The sequence below is a fragment of the Periplaneta americana genome, chromosome 17 (assembly GCF_040183065.1).
Source record: "Periplaneta americana isolate PAMFEO1 chromosome 17, P.americana_PAMFEO1_priV1, whole genome shotgun sequence".
Taxonomy (NCBI): domain Eukaryota; kingdom Metazoa; phylum Arthropoda; class Insecta; order Blattodea; family Blattidae; genus Periplaneta; species Periplaneta americana.
Window position 1 is genome coordinate 3616640 of NC_091133.1, and position 27424 is coordinate 3644063.

A 27424-nucleotide genomic window follows, 5' to 3' on the forward strand; every position below is an offset into this window, starting at 1 on the left:
CGAGAAGAGAGACGGGAGTGAGATTGGAAGTTCTGACGAAAGTTATAATGAAATTGTAGAAATTGAGAGCAAGTACTTCCATAGAAAATATGACAGGGGTGAATGGAAGGAAGTCCTGAGGCCTGGAGAGGGAAAGCGGAAAATGGCTTTTGGTAGAAGTTTCAGATCGGCATTCTCCCACACTGAAAGTCGTCATAATGTGGTAGATTTTGACTAGGATTCTCATCGTTTCTGATGGGTGACCAGCATTTAATCTTGTTATAAATTGTGTAGTCAACTGTTCGAAGACAGGTTGAAACTCATGACACGATTGAGGCATCAGTCATGAAGCAACTAAGCCAGCAGATAATTGGATAGGGTTGCCATCTCATTTCCTCCTTCATTGCATTCATCGATGACTAGTAACAAATTTCATTAATAAGATGTATACAAACAATTGTTCTTCCTCTGACATATAATTGAAGTACTGCTGTTTATATATATATATATATACTTGAGCCACTACCTCAATTAGAAGTAATATTGTAATTATAAATATAAAAAAAGTATAATTGGTACTTGTCTACTTCATTTCTAAGTCTGCTTGTCTATTTTCTAAATTCCAATTACATTAAATAAATCCTAGCGTCTTAACTGCCTAGGGTCTCTGGGTCTCTTATGTCCAGGCTTGTTTGGGGCAAAATGAACGAAATATAAATAATATTATATATACTTCTTTCAACAAAACAACCATTTCCATTGTGCGTTAGAAAGAGAGAAAGATACGCCACAGGTGTGCGAATAGTAAGTAACGTACACGTCACGTTCTTTCAGCATTTCTCTACAGGTGTAGTGTGTTCAGTTTATAAAGTTGAGAACACTGGTGACTATTGAAGCGTCATAGACCCGTCTGTCACGGTCCGTTTGATCCACATGATGGGGCATATGGTTTTGAATCATAGCCTGGAATGGATTACAAAATAGAAGTGAATGAGGCTTCATCAGAGGTAAATAGAAAAGCTTTACTGTGCATCTTGTTTGTGTGTTTGTCGAATAGTGGAGAAAAGGATACATTTCACACTTCATAATCAATTGAATAAATTCCTTGCTGTTCCTGTGATTTATATGGCGTCATGAATTGGCCTGGCTTTATGAAGTGTGCGTTGATGCTACTCCTCTCATGGAAGAACCTTTCACACGAAGTTCAGCTAGTGTCTGTGACCGCTGCACCATGATCGAGTAATACAGAGCTACAATAATTATTAACTAGTGATGGGCGAAGTTGTTCTTTTCTCGGAACAGTTCCGGCGGTTCCGGTTCCGAAAAAATACTATGTTCCAAATAACAGTTCCGAAATAACAGTCACCAGTGGTGATGAGTCGGAGTCCTTGAGTCGTTCAAAAGAACGGTACAGTACCCTCCCTCTTCACCATGCAGCTCACACTGGAGCACTCATAGGCATGACATAGTGTACATTCTTATCTATAGATGGCACTGCAATGCATATTCGAATCGATTTTGGAAAATTTCTGTGCATGCGGGCAGAACTCAAAAGCTTAATGTTACTAATTAAACAGCTGTTGACTACAATGACACAATACAACACTTTGTTTTCGTACATAAAGTTATAAAGACAAGGTAGCCAACTAAAAAAAATAATATAACTTTTAATACATATGGTATGTAATTTCTGTTCTCTCTATTACATAATAAAAAAAAATCAAATCATTAATTTTTATTTTTACTTTTCTTAATGCACAGTTATAATAATAATAATAATAATAATAAATATTAGAATTTCACAAATAATAAAAAAGATATATATTGGCAGTACTGAAACCTGGAAACCCCGCAGTGGGTTAGTAAAATGTTGGAATCGTATCTTTACCAAAGTGTAATTTAAACTTCGCATTAAACCTCGCTCTCCAAATTAGTTCTTACATGGGTAGTTTCCAACAAATAATGCTACAACATTTTTGTCGTTCTTTGATAACAGAGAAGATATCACAAAAACTTGTGCTTGTCAGACTTAACCTCAACAAACGACATACAGACAATATAACTAGACCACTCATTACCGTTTACGACTTTAACCTTTGTATAGAATCAGCTGATCAATGAATTAATAATAGTATGCGTACTTTATGACTTTGTAGAATGTTTATAAAACAGAATTAGTCAACTAATGGTGAAATAAACTGTAAAGCGGGAATGAATATTACAGATTATTAAATACTTACTATAACATTACAGGTGATTGGCCAGTCTTACAAATGTTGACATTAAAGTTCGCGCCACCGCAAGGATTTCAATTTCCATGCGCCCCTCTCCAACCACGTGAGAGTTTCAAGTACCAACTTCAACGAAGTTCCAAGTACAACATAAAGAACAACGAGAACAGTGTAACCGCAGCTGTCATTGGTTCATCGGAACGAGCTCCGACATTCCGACTGTTATCTCGGAGTCGGAACATACCTTGTGCAACGCGGTACTGCGAGCCCGCAACAGCTGGGCAAGTGAGCACCTCGGAGTCGGAACACTGTTATTTCGGAACAGGAGGTTCCGACCTACTGTTCATTTTTGCAACAGTTCCAAAATAACTGTTGTGTTATTTTCTTACTCATCTCTATTATTAACTTAATCCGTCCCAAAACCGTATGGGACTGATCAACTGCGATTCTGTTTGATACGTCCGTTAGAAACTTAGTTCAACATAGGATATCATGTGAGAGAGGTTTTGTTTTGCGTTATTATTTCTAACACATAATTGTATTCTGGCCAGGTGTTTTTTTATGTCCTACAACAGTCATATTTTCTAACGCACTTGATCAGTAATTATGGAGTACATACTACCACTTATTGGTAAGTAAAACGTTAACTTAAATGTAATATGTGGAAAAGCTTAAAACTACATTGATTTGAGATCTGCTTCTGTTACTGACGTGCACATTATGATTCACGTTAGCAATGACTGTCAAGCACAACCAGATTGGCTGCTGTTACACATCAAGTCATCTTTAAAAATAACTAATAAAATTATTCACGATGTTTTTCTGTCCTGTAGGAAGGGAATTTATCGCATCTGCAAGTGACGGACATGAAGACAGAATGCGTGGACCAGAGTTACGATATCAAATCAGAGATAAAGGTTGAAGACACCACACCAGTGCCTATTAGCTTTCCTATGGTGAAAACTGAAGATGATGTAAGTGGTTCTCTATCAATATACACATATATCAGTAATGCATTTTTAAGTATGTCAGACCTATTACCAGTCTAGAATTGTATTAACTATTTGAACTTTTCCATAGCTTTCACAACTTAAACTTTAGGGATTCATTCTAAAATTGAAATAATAATAATAAAAATAATAATAATAATAATAATAATAATTCTCAAATATTTATTTCTGCTATTGAAGACAGAATTATTTCGAATACACAGAGACAATTGTGCCTAGGAACATACTTCTTTTTTAAGTTTACGAATTTTTTTATTCTCTTGTTGCTGATCTAACAATTGCTTTGATACACATTGAACAATGGGTTTAAACCACTGCCTGCTGGATCGCATCTAATGCGTGCTAACAGTGGCTGCTCAATCCGCGCTTAGTGCGAGGAATGAGAAAATTTATTTTGCTTCTAGGTGGCAGGTTGTGGCCAAAGAGTTAGATAGAGAAAGATATAGAGTGGTCATTGGGCCGCCATGTTTGAAGAAAAGTGAACGGCCGTCCGCCATAAACTTAAGCGCCCAAAACAAAGTGGGCGTGGCAATAAGTGACATTAGAATCGTCTGCTATCAATATTTCGTTTGCATAAATTACTTAAACAGGAATGGAAAAACTTAGTATTTCGTCAAATACGTGCTAGGAACTTAATCTAAACTTATGTACGCTAAATTTAAAACACTTGAGCTATTCCTATAAGGAATGTTTAAAAGAATAACCTAAACAAATTTGTCATGTAGTAAGAAAAGAAGTCCTAGCAAATATAGGCCTACTGAAGAAAATGTTAATATTCCTAGGTTCTTTTAAATGCGACCTGCAGGATTGCCTATAAAATGAACGAGTATGATTCGGATGATTTTATTTAATTGTTTTCCCAGTCTCTACACGTTGCAAAACTATTTATTATACCGTAAGTTATAGAATGAAAGTAGGCCCTATCTGTAGTAAACAACCTTTACCTCCAAGCTTGTAACTTGGGTAAAACATGACAAAACACGCTTTCAGTTTTTTTTTGTTAGTGTAAAGTATAATTATTATCGAAATGTGGACGTGAGGCCAACAGCCGGCTGGTCTGTCCGAGCCTTTCAAGGGCTGTGGCACCACAGATAATTATTAGTGTATAATTGAGCACCCACGTACAATAATGGGGTAAGTAGTTACGAAATATATTCATACTTACCCCATTATTGCAAGTGGGTTCTCAATTATGTTCTTTGATGTCTTTCCAGCCAAAATACTAACAACAATACGACCTACCCCAGAGTTTTGCGTTATTTTGGATGCGAGTGTCGAAATACAATTTTAATATTTGATTGCTATTACTGGGTTTGAAACGGAATTGTAGTGGTTTTATCCGTATTTAGTTTAAGTACATTACCAGTGAATTATTTATTTTGTTTATGCCGGGAGTTATTACACATTTATGCATGAAAAAAATATTGCTAATTAACAAAACTATGGATTTAACTTCATGGAGATCCCGGGTAGCTCAGTTGGTAAGAGCGCTGTTACGTTCAACCAGAGGTCCTGGGATCGATACCCGGCCCCGGAACAATTTTTCTCTTGCAATTCAAATCTGCCTTACAGGGTTCTTTACCTGAAAGACTAGATTTGTATAGTCATGTAAGTTTTCGGAGTTAGTACTAATAATTTCATGTGATCAAGCAAAATAAATATTTAGGTTAAGTCTCGTGAGTCAATTCTTTAGTCTAACCAATGAATTTCGTATTGCCAGACAAAATACTTGACATGATGATTCCTTTCCCCGTATAGTTTTCCTATGAAAATATGTTACAAATTGTTGAATAATTTATAATAACCTTCCAACATAAAGTGCGCTAAGTAAATAATTTATTTAGTACATAGGATCTTGTGATATCTGGTAACAGTTGGCAACACTGATATGACGGCAATATTTGCTGTTCAGGAACTGTTCTTATGTGACCGTCACTGTAAACCAATTGTAGTCAATTAGAGTTAGTGTCTGGCTGGGCGGAAGAGAAGGCCAACTGACCCTAGCTCTGTCATTGAAGCCACTCGTGTGGCTCAGTCAGCTAGGTGCTTCCCTGTCAATCCCGAGTTGCGCTCGGTCATGGGTTCGATTCACTCTTGGGTTGATTCCCAGGTTGGGTTTTTCCGAGGTTTTCCGGATTCATAATGTGAATGTTACGTAATCTGTGCGAATCCTCGGCCTCATGTCGCCAATCCTCGCTGTCACCAATCCCATCGATGCTAAATAATCTAGTTGTTGCAGCGTCGTTAAATAAATCAAGTAAAAACTCTTAATTTATTGAAATTGCACTTGAAATATGTTTTGCATGGATTATATACATTTTGATATGAATACTGACCCTATTCGTCATAGTGTAAGGCACATGCTATAGGTTGTGATCATGCTGAGGCATATGAACACATAGGGAGCAGCTTATAACAATATAGCTCGTGTCCTAATATCCTGTGATAATTTGTTCATTTAAGATATATCTCTGTACAGCAGGAACGGAATCTTGGGGATCAGAATGTGACTGGCATAAAGGAGGAATATGAGGACCAGACCCAAGATCTCGCATCTGAGATAAAATTTGAGGATGATCCGGTGCCAATTTCGTTCCCTGAGTTGAAACATGAACCTGAGGTGAGTGGTGAACAAAGAATGCAATGTGTACTTCCAGTGTTTATCTTGTATTTTATTTCTCTTCTCAACGTCTTTTGCAACATGTGCCTCTTTTTCCATTCGTCATATTAACATTCACCAGCATGTTGACTCATAAATAATAAAATTCAGTCCACATCTGTGGAGTAACGGTCAGTGCGTCTGGCCTCGATACCAGGTGGCCCGGGTTCGAATCCCGTTCGGGGAAAGTTACCTGGTTGAGATTTTTTCCTGGGTTTTCCCTCAACCCAATACGAACAAATGCTGGGTAACTTTTTGTGCTGGACTCCGGACTCATTTCACCGACATTATCACCTTCATGTCATTCAGACGCTAAATAACCTGAGATGTTGATGCCGCGTGGTAAAATAACCCAATAAAAAATAGAATAAAATTAATGTAAAATTGAAATTGTTATGTTCAATATTTTAATGCATGCAGATATACCTGATTGATTTGTATTTTATAGTATACTCATTTCTTTCTAAAACCCTCGAAATTCCCCTCCTGCTTGGTAACAACAGATTATGAGGGTGCCACAGCATTTTAAACTGCTGGTACACCATTATTGTGCCACACGTTGAAAAACGCATATCTACAACAAAAAGCTGTGCCCCATGAAATATCTTCCCCAAGTTTTGTCTTTTATTGGCTAAAATTCTATTAGGGGTATTGCAACTTAAATGTAGTTGTGTGGCAACTAAAATCAATTCGCTTTTTTAATGTAAATTGAGCTATCTTTTTGTTTGATTTGCTCTGTATTTGTAGGAAGTGCACAGTGCCTTCAATGAGGAGCCAAGAGTGGAAGTGACGGCAGAGGACAACGAGGTTTTTGCCGAAAGGTGAGTGTGGTGTGCGAGTCTTCACGTAGAGAGTTCATTGTGTCTGAAGTGTCTGTTTTCTTGACTGTCCAGAAGCATATTCAGAAGAACTGTCTGTCTGAATCATCCAGCAATAATCAGTTATCACAATCACACTTCAATTCCTTTGATGTCTGGTTTCTATAAGTACTGTTCAAACCTTTCTTCATACTCTTCATTAAAAGATCTTAGATTTTCAACAAAATAGTTTAGATGGACAAGCATACATTCATATTGCAGCCTAGAGAATTGAAATGTTCCAACTCAATTTCTACAGTTTCCTTATAATTGAAGTCTTTGTGATTTCCAAGGAAGTTATGTACTGCCATTTTGAGTTCATTCCAAGAGTTTTTCTGCGATCCGCTCATCACGTTTAGGAAGCCAGTATATAATATTAATTTGCGTATTTTACTTATTTATTCATTTATTTATCTGTTCGTTCGTTTGTTCGTTCATGCATCCTTGTGAATTTAGGTGCATCAGTCTTTGACTCTCACACCACCATAATTACAACTACAATGACACATACAGTGATCTTCAACAATGTTTCACCAGGTTCTGATTTCTTTCTGTTTGGCCACTGTTTCCCCCTCCACTGCGTAGACCTAGTCCTTCTATCCCACTCACACTAGACACTTGTTGGTGTTGTTATTAATGCAGACTTCCTAGCAATAATGCCATTAACTCCCGTGCTGTCCAGTGTTTCGCACACATACTGAGTTTAGAATAGTGATTTCTCGAAATGAGCATAGCAACTTATGATTTTCAAGTTACAAGATAGCTGCATGCTTCTCTCTGAGATACTGCATATAACTGTATGTCTACTCAGCTCTCAGGCGCAAAAGTGTTACTGTAAGTAAAGTATTGTAGTTGTAGTGAAATCACAAACATATAATTGAAACAATTTATATTAATATTACCTGATACGTCATGCACAATAATAGCAGTGGTCAACAATGAATTTGTTAACTAAATAATGTCGGGTGTTTCTTATGTATTGCCATCTGCTGATTCCAAAAATGAAGTCAGAAATTTCCCATCACCCAGAATTTTTTTTAATTTTGAAAATAACTTTCTTCCTGTTTATTAGCATGTCTGGTATACAACATTCTGGTCAGAAGGAGTATTTTACATTTATATATCATTACATTGCCTCAAAAATTGACTTGTAACGTTTGGTATTGTTGCCTGTGAATTCACGAATAAGGACAATGACATTTCCCTCACAAAACTGTGATGGTAAGGTAAATTTCCCAACTGAATAGAAGCTCTCTTTAAATAAAGATACTAATTCTGTGCTGTCTTCCGTTGTCAATTGAATTGTGATAGAAGTATATAATACCATACATAATAGTGCATTGTAAGGAGTAGTGAATAAGTGCATAATGTATAAGAAACATGTCTTGAAAGTGTCTTATTGATAGAAACAACTTCTGTTAAGTGAACTCATTTTAAAATCGCAGAGGCCAAATTTTACTCCTCTAGTTAGAAGAGCTTATGACTTATTTTATTAACAAAATAGACCAGAACAAAACTTGGGCCCCGCAAATCTGTTGTGCCAAATGTGTAATACTATTAACTGGCTGGTTAAAATGATCCCTACATATGCCTTTAGAGCCCTAATGATATGACGAGAACCTAAGGATCATTTGACAGACTGCTACTTCTGCTTGAAAAATATATCTGTAATAAGTTCGAAGTCCAAACACTGTTAAATATCAATTTTCAGTTTTTGCAATTCGGCCGGTGCCTCATAGGCCAGGACTTCCCATACCAACTCCACCAGATGACATAACATAGACGAAAGTAATTCAAAGTGTTCCTGATGTTCAGAATGAATTACAGAATGATCCAGATTTTGTGCAAGATATTATAAATGAACCTCTATTTTACTATCACATGAGGATTTAAATGACTTGGTTCAGGATCTTCGCTTAAGTAAAGGAAGGCAGAATTACTCGCCTCATGACTGAAAGGCTGGAAGCTACTGCAGGTAACACCAAAGTAAGTTTGTTTCGCCAACGCCACAAGGAATTTGAGCATTTTTTTTCTAAAGAGGAGGACCTAGTTTTCTGCAATGATGTTCAGAATTTGTTCGAGTCACTGGGTGTTGAGCATAAACCTTAGGATTGGCTTTTGTGTCATAGACTCCTCGAAAAGAATTTTGAAAGGAGCGTTACTACTTAATGGAAACAAATATCCATCCAGTGCTTTAGCCCATGCAGTTGGTATGAAGGAAAATTACGAGAATATGAAGCTTTTACTATCCACTAACAAGTGTGACAATTTTTCTTGGCAGATATGTGCAGATTTGAAAGTAATAGCTATCTCACTTGGGCTACAGCCTGGCTGTACTAAATTTTGCTGCTTCTTGTGCAAGTTGGATGACACAGATAAAAGTAATCATTATATAAAAAAGAACTGGCCAAACAGAGAGTCACTTTAGTCCAGGACAAGATAATGTTCTCCATCAACCACTTGTAAGTTCTGAAAAAATCTTATTGCCTTCACTGCATATTAAACTAGGTTTGATTAAGAATGGATCGTGATCGCAGTGCATTTGTGTTCCTGAAAAATAAGTTCCCAAGAATCAGTGAAGCTAAACTAAAAGAAGGAATGTTTGTTGACCTCAAGAAGGGAACTGATGAAAGATACGCAATTTGAAAACCGGTTAAATATGGAAGATGCAGCTGCTTGGTTATATTTAAAAAATGTTGCCATGAACTTTTTAAAAACTTCAGGTCTGAGAAGTACAGAGAACTTGTCAGGGAAATGATTGAGAACTACAAGATCATCGGACGTAATATGTCTTAAAAATACACTGTCTGCATCCCATCTCGATTTCTTTACTGATAATCTAGGGCTGTGAGCGACGAACATGGGGAACGTTTCCACCAGGACATTGTGGAAATGGAAAGGCACTACCAGGATAAATGATGTTCAAATATGTTGGCAGACTATTGTTGGATACTGAAGAGAGATGTTCCTCAAGAAAAGTACAGCCGACAATATGTTTCACATACTTTTAAGGTCAATAAATGTAATTTCAGCTAAGATATCGTAATATTATAATGTATAGATAGGAAAAATATTTTTCATGTAATTATTCTAAAACACTGGGTGATGGAAAAGTTCTGTAAAAAGATTTGAAATCAGCAAAAAAAAGTCTCTTAGAATCTCCCATTATAACCCTTTTAAGAGACAAAAGTTTAAATTTCGAAAGATCCAAGAAGGTGAGTTTATAGAATATAATATATAAATATTTAAAAAAAATAATATGTAAACCTTATGTATTTCATATTTGAAAAATGGAAGGAAGGTGCTAACTTTTTCAAAATAACACGATATCGAAAGTACAATACATTTTATCGTCTCCTAGGGAAAGAGTCTGTGATGAGGCAATAGTAGCGATCCTGGTGGTGAGCAACTAACTATGGATGCATATTTCAACTCTTTACGTTTGCATATTTATTAAGTATTAAGCTTCGGGACTGGATATAGCAGACTGTGATATCATGTCCAAAGGTGCAATAAAGCCTCCACGCATTTAGACCCCACGCAAACGAGGGCCACCACCATGTCTTGGATCTTATTCTTATTCTGCAGGTTGCTACATATTGATCATGGGAATCCACAGCACCCAGATATCTATTATACAGTGTAACTGAATGTGTTTGGCATATGTGAATCGTCCTCTTTGTCTTGGAACTTCAACGTTTAGCTTTTCCAATCGAAGTCGTGTTAGTAACTTTGTTGGCGACTGTAACTACCCTGTTGTCATTCCATCGCAATAAAATAACATCATCTGCAACAACAGACTCCTTGGCTCCTCTCTCCTTTTGCATTTTTAATTTGTTTGTATACACCTTGTTGTCGCAAATTGTTCCTGATGCTTCAATGTCTCAGCAGGTAGGTCATGTAGAAGATCAATAGACGTGATATAGTTATAAAAAATAAATGATTGCCCTTTTGGATATCAGCCTTCTTTAGGAGTCCAAAAACAACATCAAACCCCTGTCCTTTCCCTGAAGTTGGTAAGTTCGTATACAATTGCCACAATATGGCTCCACATGCAGCATACTGTATAGCCATCTGCAGTACAAAGAGACCAGGGCTAGGCTTCGCTCGATTGAACTGGTTGGTTCTATGTCTGCCATAATGCGGGACAATTGTTTCATCAATACTCAGGTGTTTTGGAATTTCACAGATTTGAATGACTTATTTGTTATTTAGTATATCGAAAATTGGCCTAACATTATAGTAGCGATTATAAGAAATTGCCATATTATGAGCAATATGCAGTCGTCTCATACTATCGTCAAAAGCAGAGACCTGCATCAGAGCGAGCGCGGGATATCGTTATCATTCCAGGAAGGCACTGACGGAATGAATAGCGATCATTTACGAATATTTCCGATAAATCACGAAGTAAAGAAACACACCGAGCGATCGGCGAGCGCTCGGTGTTCATCAGTGCTCTTCCTGTAGCAGTAGGTGAATTGTAGGCCTGTCTGATAGTACGTTTCATCAAAACGAATGTTGAAGATGATTCAATAGTATCGACGTCGATCTCAAGCAGATGCTCGGACACCGTTTCTGTTGATGGTAAAAGATTACAAGACACGATGTCGAAAGTATATACCGAAAATAAAATTAAATCAGCAGAGTCAGAGCATTGGAAAAAAGGGAAAGCAGTTACTAGCTCTGCTTGGACTAAATTCAGAGAAGTAAGGGATAAGAATACCTTAACGTATATAGGATTGTCCACACCAGGTGGCCCGGGTTCGTATCCTGGTCGGGGCAAGTTACCTGGTTGACGTTTTTTCCGAGGTTTTCCCTCAACCCAATACAAGCAAATGCTGGGTAACTTTCGGTGCTGGACCCCGGACTCATTTCACTGGCATTATCACCTTCATTTCATTCAGAAGCTAAATAACCTAAGCGTCGTAAAATAACCTACTAAAATAAAAATATATCCCAAGTTAGTATGAGTAAAGTTCATACTACGTCCGAGATGAAACAAAATATATCACTACTAATTTATTATTTGCATTTCATACATCGATAGACATTTTTAGTTATCAAGTATTAAATTGTAATTTGTCTGTTTTATATACGTTTTATAGTAATATAACCAAACACATCATTTGCATTTACAGTAATTATCACGATTAATTGTTAAACTAAGTAGGAATGAAATATATTTATACAGAAAATCATTTCAGGCTATTTCAATCTAAACAAAGAAAAATGTGTAATTAATTAAATTTCCACTAAATATATATAATTGTTGAGAACAATCGAATGATTTCTATAATGATTATTCCATTGTAGGATGAAATCATTCGAATGCAAGACTGAATTGTTCAATAAAATTGCAGTATGTTGATTACTCATTCTATACGTAGGTCTATAGTCTGAGATCAGCGCTCTTTTTTCTTATCGCCATGTAGGTCAGGTGTTTAATTTAATGAAGATCAGGGTCAGATTCTGGGGATTTAGAAGAGTCAGTACGCAACACCCACACAGAACATTGAAAGCTTATCATTCTATTGTTGCGTCATATGATTCTGAACTCGAAGCTCTTATCATTATCATAAAATGGAACATATTCTGTTATGCGAGTACATATTTTGTATAACTTCATATGGCTTGTTGTGGTGGTACGCAAAGTTAATAAATAATCGAGTGATATTGTGAATATTTCTATTATTTCGAATGGTTTTGATAATCAAATAATTCGAATGAATTCATTCGATTTCTACCAATACTGCACTACGTAGTACTGTAGCATGCTGCTTCGCATACAGTCGTTGAAGCGAGCGCTCGTTCTGACAGGGGAGCGATGCCCCGGGCGATCTCGAGCGAGCGGAGGCCAAACCCGAGCTCGAGCGATTACACACGAAGAACATTCGGTAAAACCGATCTCAGATATCGTTAAGCATCGCTCTCTTGCAGGTCTCTGGTCAAAAGTATTCCTCCTCATTGAATCAGATATAAAAATGTTATGTAAATCTGGTAATGTACTCCAATAAAGTCGCCTATGTGGATGTATATTGTAGTCAGAAATCAAAAGAATGCCAAGAAAAACTACAATATTCTCTCTTGCTGTAGAGTCAGTATATGGATTTTTCTGAATGCAGTAGTTACTACTTTGGTCCATTATCAAGTCTAGAACTCCGTCGGATACATTAGCTGGAATGCATCCAACGGTGCTTTTAGCGTTTCCTTGAAATAATCCATTTGGTTGGGATGGTATGAAATTTTGAATGCCGAAATATTTTCCCCAATTCTGGTGGTGGTGCATTACTTTCGTTATCAGAATCGGAATCATATTGGGCGTCACTCTCTGAACAGGATCATTTTCCACTTTATCATCACTTTTTTCAGAGTCCTCATCCGTTTCGGCCTCAGGTTGCTCCCGTGGTGCAAGAATGGCAACATTCAGTCGTCAGCGACTCATTACTCCGTAGTTACTTCATATCACGTATTTCATTGACAGTATACAGCCTGAACTGAAAAAATATCCAAATGACTACAGTTATAATATACATGACTAAGTTATATCCCAGTGGTAGGAAAACCTAAATGAAAGCTAACTGAGAGTTGACTGACGTGGTGTAATCCTTATAAAATTTATTATACAGAAGAAGTCCAAATAGTTTAGTCGGTTTTGATACTTGCACCATTACTCATAAATCAATTACAAACTTGTATCTCTAATCGTAATTTACCTCCTCATGAAATAGGTTTGTTTTGATTTGACTATTCACTAAAGGATTGTATACTTGTGACTATTTTATAGACTGATAGTATATTTACTTCAGGATTGCAGCTAGGAATGAGGGGACTGTACCAACAGAATTGGCTAGTCTTCCTCTTGAAGAAAACGAGAGTCCTAGGAAGTCTGGTTCCTCGGGAAAACCTGTGCGGACTCGTGAAGATGAGAATCAGTTGGAATTACAATTGTCTAAAATATGTTCCTCGACTGCAAAAAATCTGAACAGTCATTCATCTATGGACGTAGGCAAGAAACCTTTCAAAAGCAAAGTTTGTGCTAAGGATTTTTCAAACTCGAAAAGTCTAAAAACTCATGAAAGTCCGCACACAGGGAAGAAGCGTTTCAAGTGTGATATTTGTGGGAAGTATTTCCCGCAGTCGGGTGGCCTAAGGGCCCATGTACGCGTGCACTCTGGCGAGAAACCTTTCAAGTGCAATGTGTGTGGTAAGTTTTTCTCGCGGGCGGGTAACCTAAAAACCCATGGACGTGTGCACTCTGGCGAGAAACCTTTTAAATGTGATGTTTGTGGTAAATGCTACTCCCAAGCAGGTCACCTACAAACCCATGAACGTGTGCACTCTGGCGAGAAACCTTTCAAATGCCATGTTTGTGGTAAGGGTTTTTTGCAGTCATGTGACCTGAAAGCTCATGAACGTGTGCACTCTGGCGAGAAACCTTTCAAATGTGCTCATTGTGGTAAGTGTTTCTCACAGTCGAGTGACCTAAAAGGCCATGAACGAGTTCACACTGGCCAGAAACCTTTCAAATGTGATATTTGTAGTAAGTGTTTCTCGCACTCGGGTAACTTAACAGCACATAAACGTATGCACTCTGGCGAGAAACCTTTTGAATGTGATGTTTGTGGTAAGTGCTACTCGCAATCGGGTCACCTAAAAACCCATGGACACATGCATACTAGAGAGAAACCTTTATAACGTGATTTTTGTGGTGTTACTCGCAGTCAGGATAACTAAAAGACCAACAATGCATGCTTACTGGAGACAAACATTTCTAATGTGATGTTTATCGTAAATGTTTCTCGCAGTAGCTTTACCAGAATGGTAATGAACTTTTGCACTCTGGCGCGAAACCATTCAAGTGTGATTTTTATATAAAGTGTTACTCGCAGTCGGGTGAATTAAAAGCCCATAAACGCATGCATACGGGGGTGCAGTTTTCCTCTGCTTCCCTCCACCTCTCTACCCCCTGACCAAGCAAGACACACTCTCTATGAGCTGACCACCCTGCAGATCCCAGGACGACTTTGAATGTAGTGTCAATTCCAATACAGTCGACGCTCAAAAAGATTATGCACAAGATATTAGTACATTTTCCCGGCCAGATCAAATATAAAGCAATTTACCAATAAAAGATGTAACAAGTCTTCTAAAAATTAAAATAAATATTTTTATTTTCCTGTCAGAGCAGGGGCTGCTGCAGCTCCGCAGCTCTTATGGACGAGACGACCCTGTTTATTCGTACTCCTGAATAAGCATGAACTGCTTGCACTCCTGGCGAAGCATCAACTCCCTTTAATGAGACCCGAACAGCGGTTCAATTTTGTACGCGAAACTAGCGCCGTTGGTGACTCTAGTTATACATTACAAATTCTTTGTCATAGTCCCTTCTGTCACGGTCCGTTTGATCCCCATGCTTGGCCATACAGTTTTGAATCATAGCCTGGAATGGATTAAAAATAGAAGAGAATGAGGCATCTTCGGAGGTAAATAGAAAAGCTTTACTGTGTATCTTGTTTGTGTGTTTATCGGACAGTAGAGAAAAGCATACATTTCACACTTTATAATCAATTGAATAAATTCCTTGCTGTTGCTGTGATTTATATGGCGTCATGAATTGGTCTGGCTTTGTGAAGTGTGCGTTGATTCTACTCATCCCATGGGACGAACCTTTCACACGAAGTTCAGCTAGTGTCTGTAACCGCGGTTCAGCCTGCATCATGATCGAGTAATGCAGAGCCATAATAACACTGTGAAAAAAAAAAAAACAAAACTTTTGGTTTGTTTAAGTAAATTTTATGCATTTATTGGATAAATTAGATCACAAATAAAATAAATTGGCTACTCCTAACTTCTTGTAATCGTTTCTCTGTTCCTAGTGGTCAATTATGTAATTTAATAGTTCACGTAATATTTGCTCAGCACGTCTTCTGTATTTTTGTAATATTCAACTTATATTTATAGAGTTAATGTAATTTACTGCATCACACACAAGGTTGATTAATGATGGTGTCTCCCCGTGATTGTAAGCATGATCCAGACTGGTTTTGTTACGTGTGCGAGTCTTCCTGACCTCCAGAGTGCTGAAGAACAGAATCAAGTATGCCAACAACTCCGCTCAGCCTACAAGTCATATTGCGGCGTACCTATGGGTGACCAAGACAAAGTTGGGCACCACATGTTGTGTGTAGGAGCCGTAGATTCATTCTCGAGGCCTGGTACAGAGGATAGAGCAGAAGAATGAAGTTTGGTATACTGGTTTGAACCAGCAGATCACCTGCATACCTGCTATTTCTGTGTTGTTGACTTATCCCATCACAGAAACGAAAAAATGTGTTGGAATATCCGGGCCTACCATCATCTCTCAGGCCTATTGCACACAACGAGGAGCGTCTGGTTTCTCCTCCTCCAGGACGGCAGTAGTCTGACTTTTCCAATAGTGAATCATGTCAGCGAGGAAGAGGACTTCTCAGAGGATGCAGAGGCTACACCTCACTTTCCCACTCAAAAGGAGTTAAACGACTTAATCAGGGACTTAGGATTAATAAAATCCTGTGCAGAACTTTTAACATCAAGATTAAAAGTAGTGGAACATTCTGGACTGGAGCTGCAAGGTATCCGGACAAGAGGAAGTGTCACCAAACGTTCTCGCAATACTTCACTCTCGCTGACAAACTGTGTTATTGCCACAATGTGGGGGACCTGTTAAAGAAATAGCTTTCCCTATGATCCAAAGGACTGGCAGCTCTTCATTCACAGTTCGTGCAAGAGTCTGAAAGCTGTCCTCCTCCACAATGGCAACAAGTGTCCCTCAATTCCAATTGCTCATTCAGCCCATCTTAAAGAAGATTACTCCAATGTCCAGCAGCTTCTGCAGATGGTTAACTGTGCAGAACAACAGTGAAATGTATTAGTGACTTAAAAAAGATTGCGTCTTTGATGGAACAACAAAGTGGATGCACAAAATATCCCTGTTTTCTCTGACTGTAGGCTAGCAGGGATATAGCCAGGCATTCTCAGACCAGTGGATGGCCACTGAAGACGGAGATTGTGGTTGATGAGAAAAACAGGTGGGAACTCTCAGTGAAGGAAAACAAGATTCTGATGCCTCCGCTCCACATTAAGGTTGGCCTCATCAAGCAATTTGTAAACGCATTAGATACAAATTCATATGTCTTCAAGTATCTGCAAACTGTCTTCCCCAAACTCTCAGAGGTGAAGGTCAAGGGAGGAAATTTTTGTGGGTACCCTGGTGAAGAAATTACTTCACGATGATGAATTCATTGTAAAACGTCTACCTATACAAAGGGGAAGCTGGAAAACCTTCCGTGATATAGTGAAAGGTTTCCTGGGTAATCGCAGAGTGGACAATTACAGGGAGATTGTGCAGGGTCTTCTGAAGAATTACAATGCAACGGGTTGCAGCAAGTTACTCAAGTTACATGTCCTCCAGTCGCATCTAGATGTTTTCAAGTCAGACATGGAGAGGATTAGGGCGAAAGATTCCATCAAGACCTACAACTGTTAGAAAAGAGACAGACTACCACGTACAGTATAGTGGGCGACTACATCTGGGGTTGATCAGATTCTTATGTAAGCTACAAGAGAAAAAGTAGGAAAAAAAAAACATTTTTAGACACTGTGAATATCTTTCCATGATGTGTTAAGTGTTTTAATGTACAAAAGGGAGAGTAGGAAAAAAATACATCTTTAGACACTCTGTGTATGCGTTTTTAAGACGTATAAGTGTTTTATTGTACTGTACTTCCATAACTTCTGCACATTTGCTCAGCCCCTGTATATGTTTTCTGCCTTAATGTAGAAAAAACTATTATTGTAAACTCACTTATATTGTACAAAAGGAAGATATTTTCTTGAAATTAAGAAAATCAATGCAATATCTCTAAAAACAATTTCACACATGGGAAATTGATGTTTTCTTGTGTTTTGCAACATACTGAATTAGAAACAGCAAGAAAATTAACTTAAACAAAATCATTGTTACACAGTGTAAATATTAACTTAATCCGTCCCAAAACCGTATGGAACTGATCAACTGCTATTCTGTTAGATACGTCCGTTTGAAACTTAGTTGATCATTGGATATCATGTGAGAGAGGTTTTGTATTGCGTTATTATTCCTAACAGATAATTGTATTCAGGCCAGGTGCTTTTTGATGTCCTACAACTTTAATTAAATATGTGGAAAGGCTTAAAACTACATTGATTTGAGATCTGCTTCTGTTACTGACGTGCACATTATGATTCACGTTAGCAATGACTGTCATGCACAACCAGATTGGCGGCTGTTACTCATCAAATCATCTTTCAAATAACTAATAAAATTATTCACGATGTTTTTCTGTCCTTTAGGAAGGGAATTTATCGCATCTGCTAGTGACGGACATGAAGACAGAATGCGGGGACCAGAGTTACGATTTCAAATCAGAGATAAAGGTTGAAGACACCACACCAGTGCCTTTTGTCCTTCCTATGGTGAAAATTGAAGATGATGTAAGTGGTTCTCTATCAATATACACATATATGAGTAATGCACTTGTAAGTATGTCAGACCTATTACCAGTCTAAAATCGTATTACCTATTCGAACTTTTCCATAAATTTTACAGCTTAAACTATAGGCACTCATTTCAAAATTGAAATAATAACAATAACAATAATAATAATAATAATAATAATAATAATAATAATAATAATAATATTTATTATTATTAACTTTTCCACAACTTTTACTGCTTAAACTGTAGGGATTCATTTTAAAATTGAAATACCAATAATAATAATAATAATAATATAATAATAATACCATTTATTATTATTATTTTTATTATTATTATTATTATTATTATTATTATTATTATTATTATTATTATTATTATTATTATTATTCTAAAATATTTATTTCTGCTATTGAAGACAGAATTATCTCGAATACACAGAGATAATTGTGCCTAGGAACAGACTTCTTTTTAAGTTTACGATTTTTTTATTCTCTTGTTGTTGATCTAACAATTACTTTGATACACATTGAACATTGGGTTTAAACCACTGCATGCTGGATCGCATTTTATGGGTGCTAACAGTGCCTGCTCAATCAACGCTTATGTGCGAGTAATGAAAAAAGTTATTTTGCCTCTAGCTGGCAGGTAGTGGCCACCGCTGTTAACATTATCAGTACCCTAAATAATTATTGTTACGACGTCTTTAAGTATCGAAACAGACAAGGGGTTGGGGAAACGATGGCCCAGATTGTTCGGATGCTTTATACCATAAGGGTGAAACCTAACCATTTTTCCCCCATTACTACATATGCTAGTGGATTGTGGTGATTTTCTAGTTTGCATGTTGAATTTTCTTTTGCCTACTTCGTTTCGAATTTCGATAGTGACAGATACTACAAATGGTAGTGATTTTGTAACCGGAATGTTGGCAACTGAGACAAATATCGACAATATTTGTCGCTACTAGAGTGCCATGAAATTAAAATTGTACTAGAATTCTGAGCCGGTTACTGGAAGCCTGTGAAATTGGAACGTACTAATGATTAAGCAATATCAGTATTAATATTAATACTTAACCTTATAGTTATTTTGTGTATTGCGTTGTGGTTATAATTCAAGACTATAGTCATGTAAGTTTTCTGAATTAATACTAATAACTTCATGTCAAACAAAATAATTTTTTAGGTTAGGTCTTGGGAGTCAAACCAATGAATTTCGTATTGCTAGACAAAATATTTGACATGTTGATCCCTTTCCCCGTATAGTTTTCTTATGTAAATATGTTACGTATTATTGAATTATTTAGAATAACCTTCCAGCATAAAGTGTGGTAAGTATATAATTCATTCAATACACAAGATAGTGTGATATCTGGTAACAGTTGGCAAGACTGACATGACGGCAATATTTGCTGTTCAGGAACTTTTCTTATGTCACCGTCACTATAAACCAATTATAATCAATTAGATTTAGAGTCTGGCTGGGTGGAAGAGAAGGCCTACTGGCCTTAGCTCTGTTATTCAAGAACTCGTGTGGATCAGTAGGCTAAGTGCTTGCGCGCCAATCCCGAGTTGCGGTTGCTCACGGATTCGATTACTTAGTTGGGTTCTTCCGAGGTTTTCCTCTACCATAATGTGAATGTTACGTAATCTGTGGCTAATCCTCGGCCTCAAGTCGCCAAATACCCTCTCGCTATCACCAATCCCATCGATGCTATATAATCTAGTAGTTGTTGCAGTGTCGTTAAATAAATCAAGTAAAGACTCTTAATTTATTGAAACTGCACATGAAATATGTTTTTGCATGGATTGTATACATTTTGATTTGAATCCTAACCCTATTCGTCAATGTGTAAGGCACATGCTATAGGTTGTGATCATGCTGAGGCATATGAACACATAGGGAGCAGCTTGTAACAATATAGGTCGTGTTCTAACATGCTGTGATAAATTGTTCATTTAAGATATCTCTCTGTACCGCAGGAATGGAATCTAGGGGATCACAATGTGACTGGTATAAAGGAGGAATATGAGGACCAGACCCAAGATCTCGCATCTGAGATAAAATTTGAGGATGATCCGGTGCCAATTTCGTTCCCAGTGTTGAAACATGAACCAGAGGTGAGTGGAGAACAGGGAATGCAACGTGTTCTTCCAGTGTTTATTTTGTATTTTGTTTCTCTTCTCAACGTCCTTTGCAACATGTGCCTCTTTTTCCATTCATCATATTAAAATCCCCCAATATGTTGACTCATAAATAATAAAATTCAGTCCACACCTATGGAGTATCGATCAGCGCGTGTGGCCTCGAAATCAGGTGGCCCGGGTTCGAATCCCAGTCGGGTCAATTTAGGTTTTCTCCGGGGTTTTCCTCCAACACAATACGAGCAAATGCATGGTAACTTTTGGTGCTGGACTCCGGACTCATTTCACTGGCATTGTCACCTTCATCTCATTCAGATGCTAAATATCCTGAAATGTTGATACGGTGTTATAAATATCCCATTTAAAAAAATGAAATAAAATGCATGTGAAATTGAAAATGGTTTATTCAATATTTTAATGCATGCAGGTATATCTCAGTTATTTGTATTTTATAGTATACTCATTTCTTTTTAAAACCCTCGAAATTCCCCTCGAGCTTGGTAACAACAGATTAAGAGTGTGCCACAGCATTTTAACTACTGGTACACCTTTAGTGTGCCACACTTTGAAAAACATTCTTCTACTACGAAAAGCTGTGCCCCATGAAATATCTTCCCCAAGATTAGACTTTTATTTGCTAAAATTCTACTAGGCCTATTGCGACTTATATGTAGTTGTGTGGAACTATAATCGATGCGCTTTTGTTAATGTAAATTGAGCTATCTTTTTGTTCTCTTTGGTCTGTATTTGTAGGAAGTGCACAGAGACTTCAATGAGGAGCCAAGGGTGGAAGTGGTGGTAGGGAACAACAAGGTTTTCGCCGAAAGGTGAGTGTGATGTGCGAGTCTTCACGTAGAGAGTTCGTTGTGTTTGAAGTGTCCGTTTTCTTGACTGTCAAGAAGCAGGTTCAGAAGAACTGTCTGCCTGAATCATCCAGCAAAAATCAGTTATCACAAACACACTCAACTTCCCTTCATGTCTGGTTTCTATAAGTACTGTTCAGACCTTTCTTCATATTTTTCATTAAAAGAGCTTAGATTTTCAACAAAAGAATTTAGATGGACAAGCATACACTCATATTGCAGCGTAGGGAATTGAAACTCTTCAACTGAATTTCTAGAGTTTCTTTATAATTGAAGTCTTTGTAATTCCCAAGGAAATTATGTCTGCCATTTTGAGTTCATTCCAATAGTTTTTCTGCAATCCGCTCATCACGTTTAGGAAGCCATTATGTAATATTAATTTGCGTGTTTTACTTATTTATTCATTTATTTATCTGTTTGTTCGTTCGTTCATGCATCCTGGTGAAGTTAGGGGCATCAGTCTTTCACTCTCACACCACCATAAGTACAACTACAATGATACATACAAGGTTCTTCAACAATTTTTCACCAGGTTCTGATTTCTTTCTGTTTGGCCATTGTTTCCCCCTCCACTGCGTAGACCTAGTCCTTCTATCCCACTCACACTAGACACTTGTTGGTGTTGTTATTAATGCAGACTTCCTAGGAATAATGCCATTAACTCCCGTGCTGTCCAGGGTTTCGCACACTTACTGAGTTTAGAATAGTGATTTCACGAAATGAGCATAGCAACTTATGATTTTCAAGTTACAAGATAGCTGCATGCTTCTCTGTAAGAGACTGCATATAACTGTATGTCTACTCAGCTCTCAGGCACAAAAGTGTTACTGCTAGTGAAGTATTGTAGTTGTAGTGACATCACAATCATATAAATGAAACAATTTATATTAATAGTACCTGAGATACATCATGCACAATATTAATCAGCACTTAAAATCTGTAATGAATTTAGAAAAATTCTACAAAAGACAGACAAGTAAGACATAGACATTATTTAAAAATTGAAATATGTGTGATATGAAATTAAAGCATTGAGCTGAATAACGATCTATGTTACAATTTTCAAAAATTGAGTTTTTAATAGAATAGTTTTACACAGCTGTCGCAAACTTTATTTAGCAATATCTGTATCACAGGCGCTTCTACTCGAGTTACTACCACGAATGTCTTGGTTGGAACAACGGTCTATGTCACTAGTCACTTCTAGCGTATCCAGTTGTTTACATCATATCGGGAGTTATTGCACAGGAGTTTGTTCTCTTTACGAATACTGGGTACTTGCATTCTGTGAATCAGGTTTCGGTTGATATATTGTAACTAATGGACGACTGTAAGGCAATGATGATTTCTACGCTAGATATTGACCAGCTAAATAAATCTAAACAAATAACAAAGATCCCGCAAAATTAATATTAGTAAGTGGAAAATGTGTCACCAAAATCGGCCTGGTTGGCGTAGTGGGTACAGCACTAGCCTTCAATTCGTGAAGTTGCGGTTTCGATCCCGGCCTTAAATGCAACACGATCATTTCCGTAGGTTTACTGGCATGTAAAAGAACTCCTGCGGGAGACTGTCGACGCTGATATAACTTCAGCAGATGTGAGCGTCGTTAAATAAAACAATTTTTTTTTTGTGTGACATAAAATTCACTAAGAAATAGTGGTGTTGAGTATAGAAGGAAGACAAGGTCGCAAGTTACTGTGAAAGATCCTCAAAATAATGGAATTTCCTCTGTTATTTTTCATTATTTTATTACTTGTATTTTAATTTACATTTTACCTACTGGTGATGTCGTCATCTGTTGGGATGGGTACTGAATATTCGGGACAGGGATTCAAACTCCATCTCCTAACAATATCTCAACTGTGGTATTTAATTTTCTTTATTCTTATTGTTACAACTTTCATTAATTTAATGGTGTCCCTACAGTGTAATACTGCAGTTATTTTCTAGTATCACTGCTACTATTCGATCAATATTGTATGTTTATTCATAATATGATATTGAGTGTAAATATAATAAATATCATGGTGTTAATTCATATTAATATATAACATTTAAACATAATGTCATAATCGAATTGTTCATACTTTAACCTTTTTATTGATTTAGTTTGTTTCGTAATATTGTGATTGTTTAAAACTCTTTATTGATTATATTCCCCAGTAGCGATTTTGTGGAAATAAATCTATTGTTAAACTTCTGCGATGTATAATATGTCCATAAGTAATATACATTCGTGTACCTTGCGTAGTGTACAAAACATATTCATGGAATATCAATCTATGTTCCCGTTGAATAGTAAATTTATGAGCGGAATTACGATGTAACATATTTATGTCTCTTGCACAGTTAGCACATTGTAACATAGACCATTACGCGGCCCAACGCTTTAGTTATGATTTTATGACTATTTTTTAATAAATAAGCAGTACTTCACGTTAAATCATATATCATATTCTTCTAGGCGAAAATAGTATGTATTGTAGTTGAATTATTACGTCATGAAACACTGGAAGAAAGACCTACATACTGGTACGTAAATGCATGTACAAACAGGACATCGAAGAAATTTAGTTTTTTCCTAAGCTTTTATTTCATTAATTATCTATTTGAAATCCGATGCGTACTTACGATGTTGAAACACATTTTGTTGTATTACAAAAGTTGATTCTTCTTACTTGAAGCATTTGCTGCAGAAGCTTCAAATTTAACTATTATTTTTAGGTATAACATTCTCTTTACCAGGTAATATTACGTTAGCAGCTGCAGTCCTTAAAACTGAACATAATTTAATATCTGTCAGTCGACTCTTAAGTTAAGATATGTTAAGTTTCATGGAAGGGTAAGAGCTGATTACACATATATGTACTGTCGAACATTGATATTTCCAAAACAAGTTGTTACATTATTATTTAAAATAAGAAGTAAAAATGGAAGTAATTGAGGATATTGTGATGAAGCGTTCAATCCTCTTTATTCTTTAGCATGAGGTCGAGTAAAGCATTGCATTAAATTTGTACTTCCCTATGACGTCTAGCATAAGACTGCAAGTAGGAGAAGGATATCAAAGGAGGCAAGGTTTGAACACGTGGTGTCCTGGAACGAAATTGAAGAACAGCACGTAACAGAACTCGATAGCGTCGCTGGTTTAGGAAAGCCCTAGATAATGCTGTAAATGATTCTGATGTACTTCTTCCTAAAGACTGCATACCGGACAAAATGGCGAAGACATAATTCCAATTTACTTCAAGTGTTTTTAGGTAGTACTCTTGATAGTAGTTCTACACAAGATATACAAATGAATGGAATTGTTACTAGTTAAAGTTCGCAAGACAATAAATACGAAGTTAGAGATGAGACCAGTCAAATTTTCTGATGATGACACTTACTGCGAAATCGAATCAGCAATGTTGCACTGCAGATTTCTATAATTTTTAAGTGACATACTTAATAACTGTAAAGTTTTTAGTCATCACAAGAATAAAAGATAGAAAAAGTTATAGCACATGTGTAAACTCAAATTTCGAAACAATCGCATAAAATAGCATGCTCGAGTCGAAAAAGATTAAAGAAAGTCAGGTGACTGTGGACAGAGAGGCTCATTAAAAATGAAAGCTAACTGAGAGTTGACTAACGTGGTGTAATCTTTATAAAATTTATTGTACAGAAGAAGTCCAAATTGTTTAGTTAGTTTTGATACTTGCACCATCACTCATAAATCAATTACAAGCATGTATCTCTAATCGTAATGTACCTCCTCATGAAATAGGTTTGTTTCGATTTGACTATTCAATAATGGATTGTATACTTGTGACTATTTTATAGACTGATAGTATATTTACTTCAGGATTGCAGCTAAGAATGAGAGGACTGTATCAAGAGAATTGGCCAGCATTCCTTTTGAAGAGAACGAGATTCCTAGGAAATCGGGTTCCTCGGGAAAACCTGTGCGGACTCTTGAAGATGAGAAGCAGTTGGAATTAGAATTGTCTAAAATATGTGCCTCGACTGCAAAAAATGTGAGCAGTCATTCATCTATGGACGTAGGCAAGAAACCTTTCAAATGCGAAGTTGGTGCTAAGTGCTTTTCAAACTCGAGGAGTCTAAAAACTCATGAAAGTCTGCACGCCGCGGAGAAGCCTTTCAAATGTGATTTTTGTGGTAAGTGTTTCTTGTATTCAAGTAAGTTAAGAAGCCACGAACGGCGGCACACAGGCGAGAGACCTTTCAAATGTGATGTTTGTGGTAAATGTTTCTCGAAGAATGGCAACCTCAAAAGCCATGTGCGTGTACATACTGGCGAGAAACCTTACAAGTGTGATGTTTGTAGTGCGTGTTACTCAAATTTGAGAACCCTAAGAAGGCATGAACGTCTGCACACAGGCGACAAACCTTTCAAATGTGATGTTTGTGGTAAGTGTTTCTTGTATTCAAATATGCTAAGTATCCACGAACGGCGGCACAGAGGCGAGAGACCTTTCAAATGTCATGTTTGTGATAAATGTTACTGGAAGGCGTGTGACCTTAAACGCCATGTGCGTGTGCACACTGGCGAGAAACCTTTCAAGTGTGATGTTTGTAGTGCGTGTTACTCAGATTTGGGTATCCTAAGAAGGCATGAACGTCTGCACACTGGCGACAAACCTTTCAAATGTGATGTTTGTGGTAAGTGTTTCTTGTATTCAAGTATGCTAAGAATCCACGAACGGCGGCACACAGGCGAGAGACCTTTTAAATGTGATGTTTGTGGTATATGTTTTATGACGGATGACCTTAAAAACCATATGCGTGTTCACTCTGGCGAGAAACCTTTCCAGTGTGATGTTTGTGGTAAGTGTTTCTCGAAGTCGTGCGGCTTAAAAGTACATAAACGTATGCACTCTGGCGACAAACCATTTAAATGTGAAGGTTGTAGTAAACGTTTCTCGCAATCTTGTCACCTTAAAGCCCATCTACGCCTGCATATCGGGGAGAAAACGTACTAATGTGATAATGCTTAGGTGAGGGGTTTGGACTTTTTCCATTGCTGGTTGTCACAATAATGAAAATCAAGACAACGTTTCGAGGGGTGGTTCTCCCTTCGTCTTCGGGTGGAAGGCGAGAAGAGAAAAACCCTACTGTTAGGATCGTTACATACAGCTATTCTGTATGACTGATCGTCGATTCCTGGCTACGGTAGAGATTATATTGAAGAAAGACCCGAAGTCATTAGCGGTATGTTGGCACTAAAACCAAACGGAAAAAAGAAGATGGGCGTGAAGTGGCTAAAAAGTGATGAAACACACACAAAAGCATGAGGGCGGGGAACTAAAAAAATGTGAACAAGTGTTATGATACCTCGATAGAAAATAAAAGAAGATAAAAAAGAAAAAAAACTATTAAGGACAGGATAAAAACTAATTCTGCCACCTGGCGGTAGCAGAATTACTACTAACTGCTAAGCTGCATGGATGGATGGATGGTTCATTTTGCAAAAACATGTGGAACATGTATGGCATTGTCATATACAATTTAAAATGCATGATATCATACAATGGATACAAATTAAGATACATGAATATTAAAAAACTCATCGAAATTATACAATGGATTTGCCAATAATATAGTCCTAATCCGTTTCCTAAAAACTTGGAATGGAAGATTCCTTATATCAACAGGTAGACTAATAAATAATTTAAAAGCAAAGAATAGAAAACTATTTTGAGTAATACTGTATTTACATTTGTCAATATATAAATTTGTATTATTTCTTGTAGAATATTTATGAACGGAATACATGCTATGTAATTATTAATGTTATTTCGAATGTAAAAAAGACAGGCCTATACATACATAGACGGCAATGTCAAGATTTGTGACCTTATAAAAAGAGGTTTACAATGAGTCGTATTTGATACTCCATAAATTAATCTTAAAGCTTTCTTTTGTAATATGAAGAGAGCTTGAGCAGAAGTATGGTGACCCCAAAAATAATACCATAATTTAAATGACTTTGTATATGGCTATGATATATTGTAAACAATACCTTGTTAGGTAAATTATTCCTTACCAAATTTTACATATATAGGCCTTTACTTAATTTCTTAATAACATAGTCAACATGAGTTTTCCATCCCATTCTAGGTTCAAGAATGATGCCCAGAAACCTAACAGTAGT

The 27424-nt window shown here is 37.0% G+C and overlaps 1 protein-coding gene across 3 annotated transcripts; it reads left to right on the top strand.

Annotated features, from left to right (window-relative positions):
* Positions 1–908: 908 nt before the first annotated feature.
* On the top strand, positions 909–27269 carry LOC138693179 (zinc finger protein ZFP2-like). 3 transcript variants are annotated; one of them, XM_069816908.1, is made up of 5 exons: positions 909–986; positions 3044–3184; positions 5700–5840; positions 6627–6700; positions 25115–27269. In XM_069816908.1, the coding sequence occupies exons 1-5, from the start codon at positions 948–950 to the stop codon at positions 26250–26252; spliced, it is 1533 nt and encodes a 510-aa protein (XP_069673009.1). In that variant the 5' UTR covers positions 909–947; the 3' UTR covers positions 26253–27269. The 3 variants fall into 3 exon arrangements, with proteins under 3 accessions (XP_069673009.1, XP_069673011.1, XP_069673010.1); XM_069816910.1 differs by lacking the exon at positions 25115–27269 and adding an exon at positions 18110–18245; XM_069816909.1 differs by lacking the exon at positions 25115–27269 and adding an exon at positions 13546–15549.
* Positions 27270–27424: the final 155 nt, after the last annotated feature.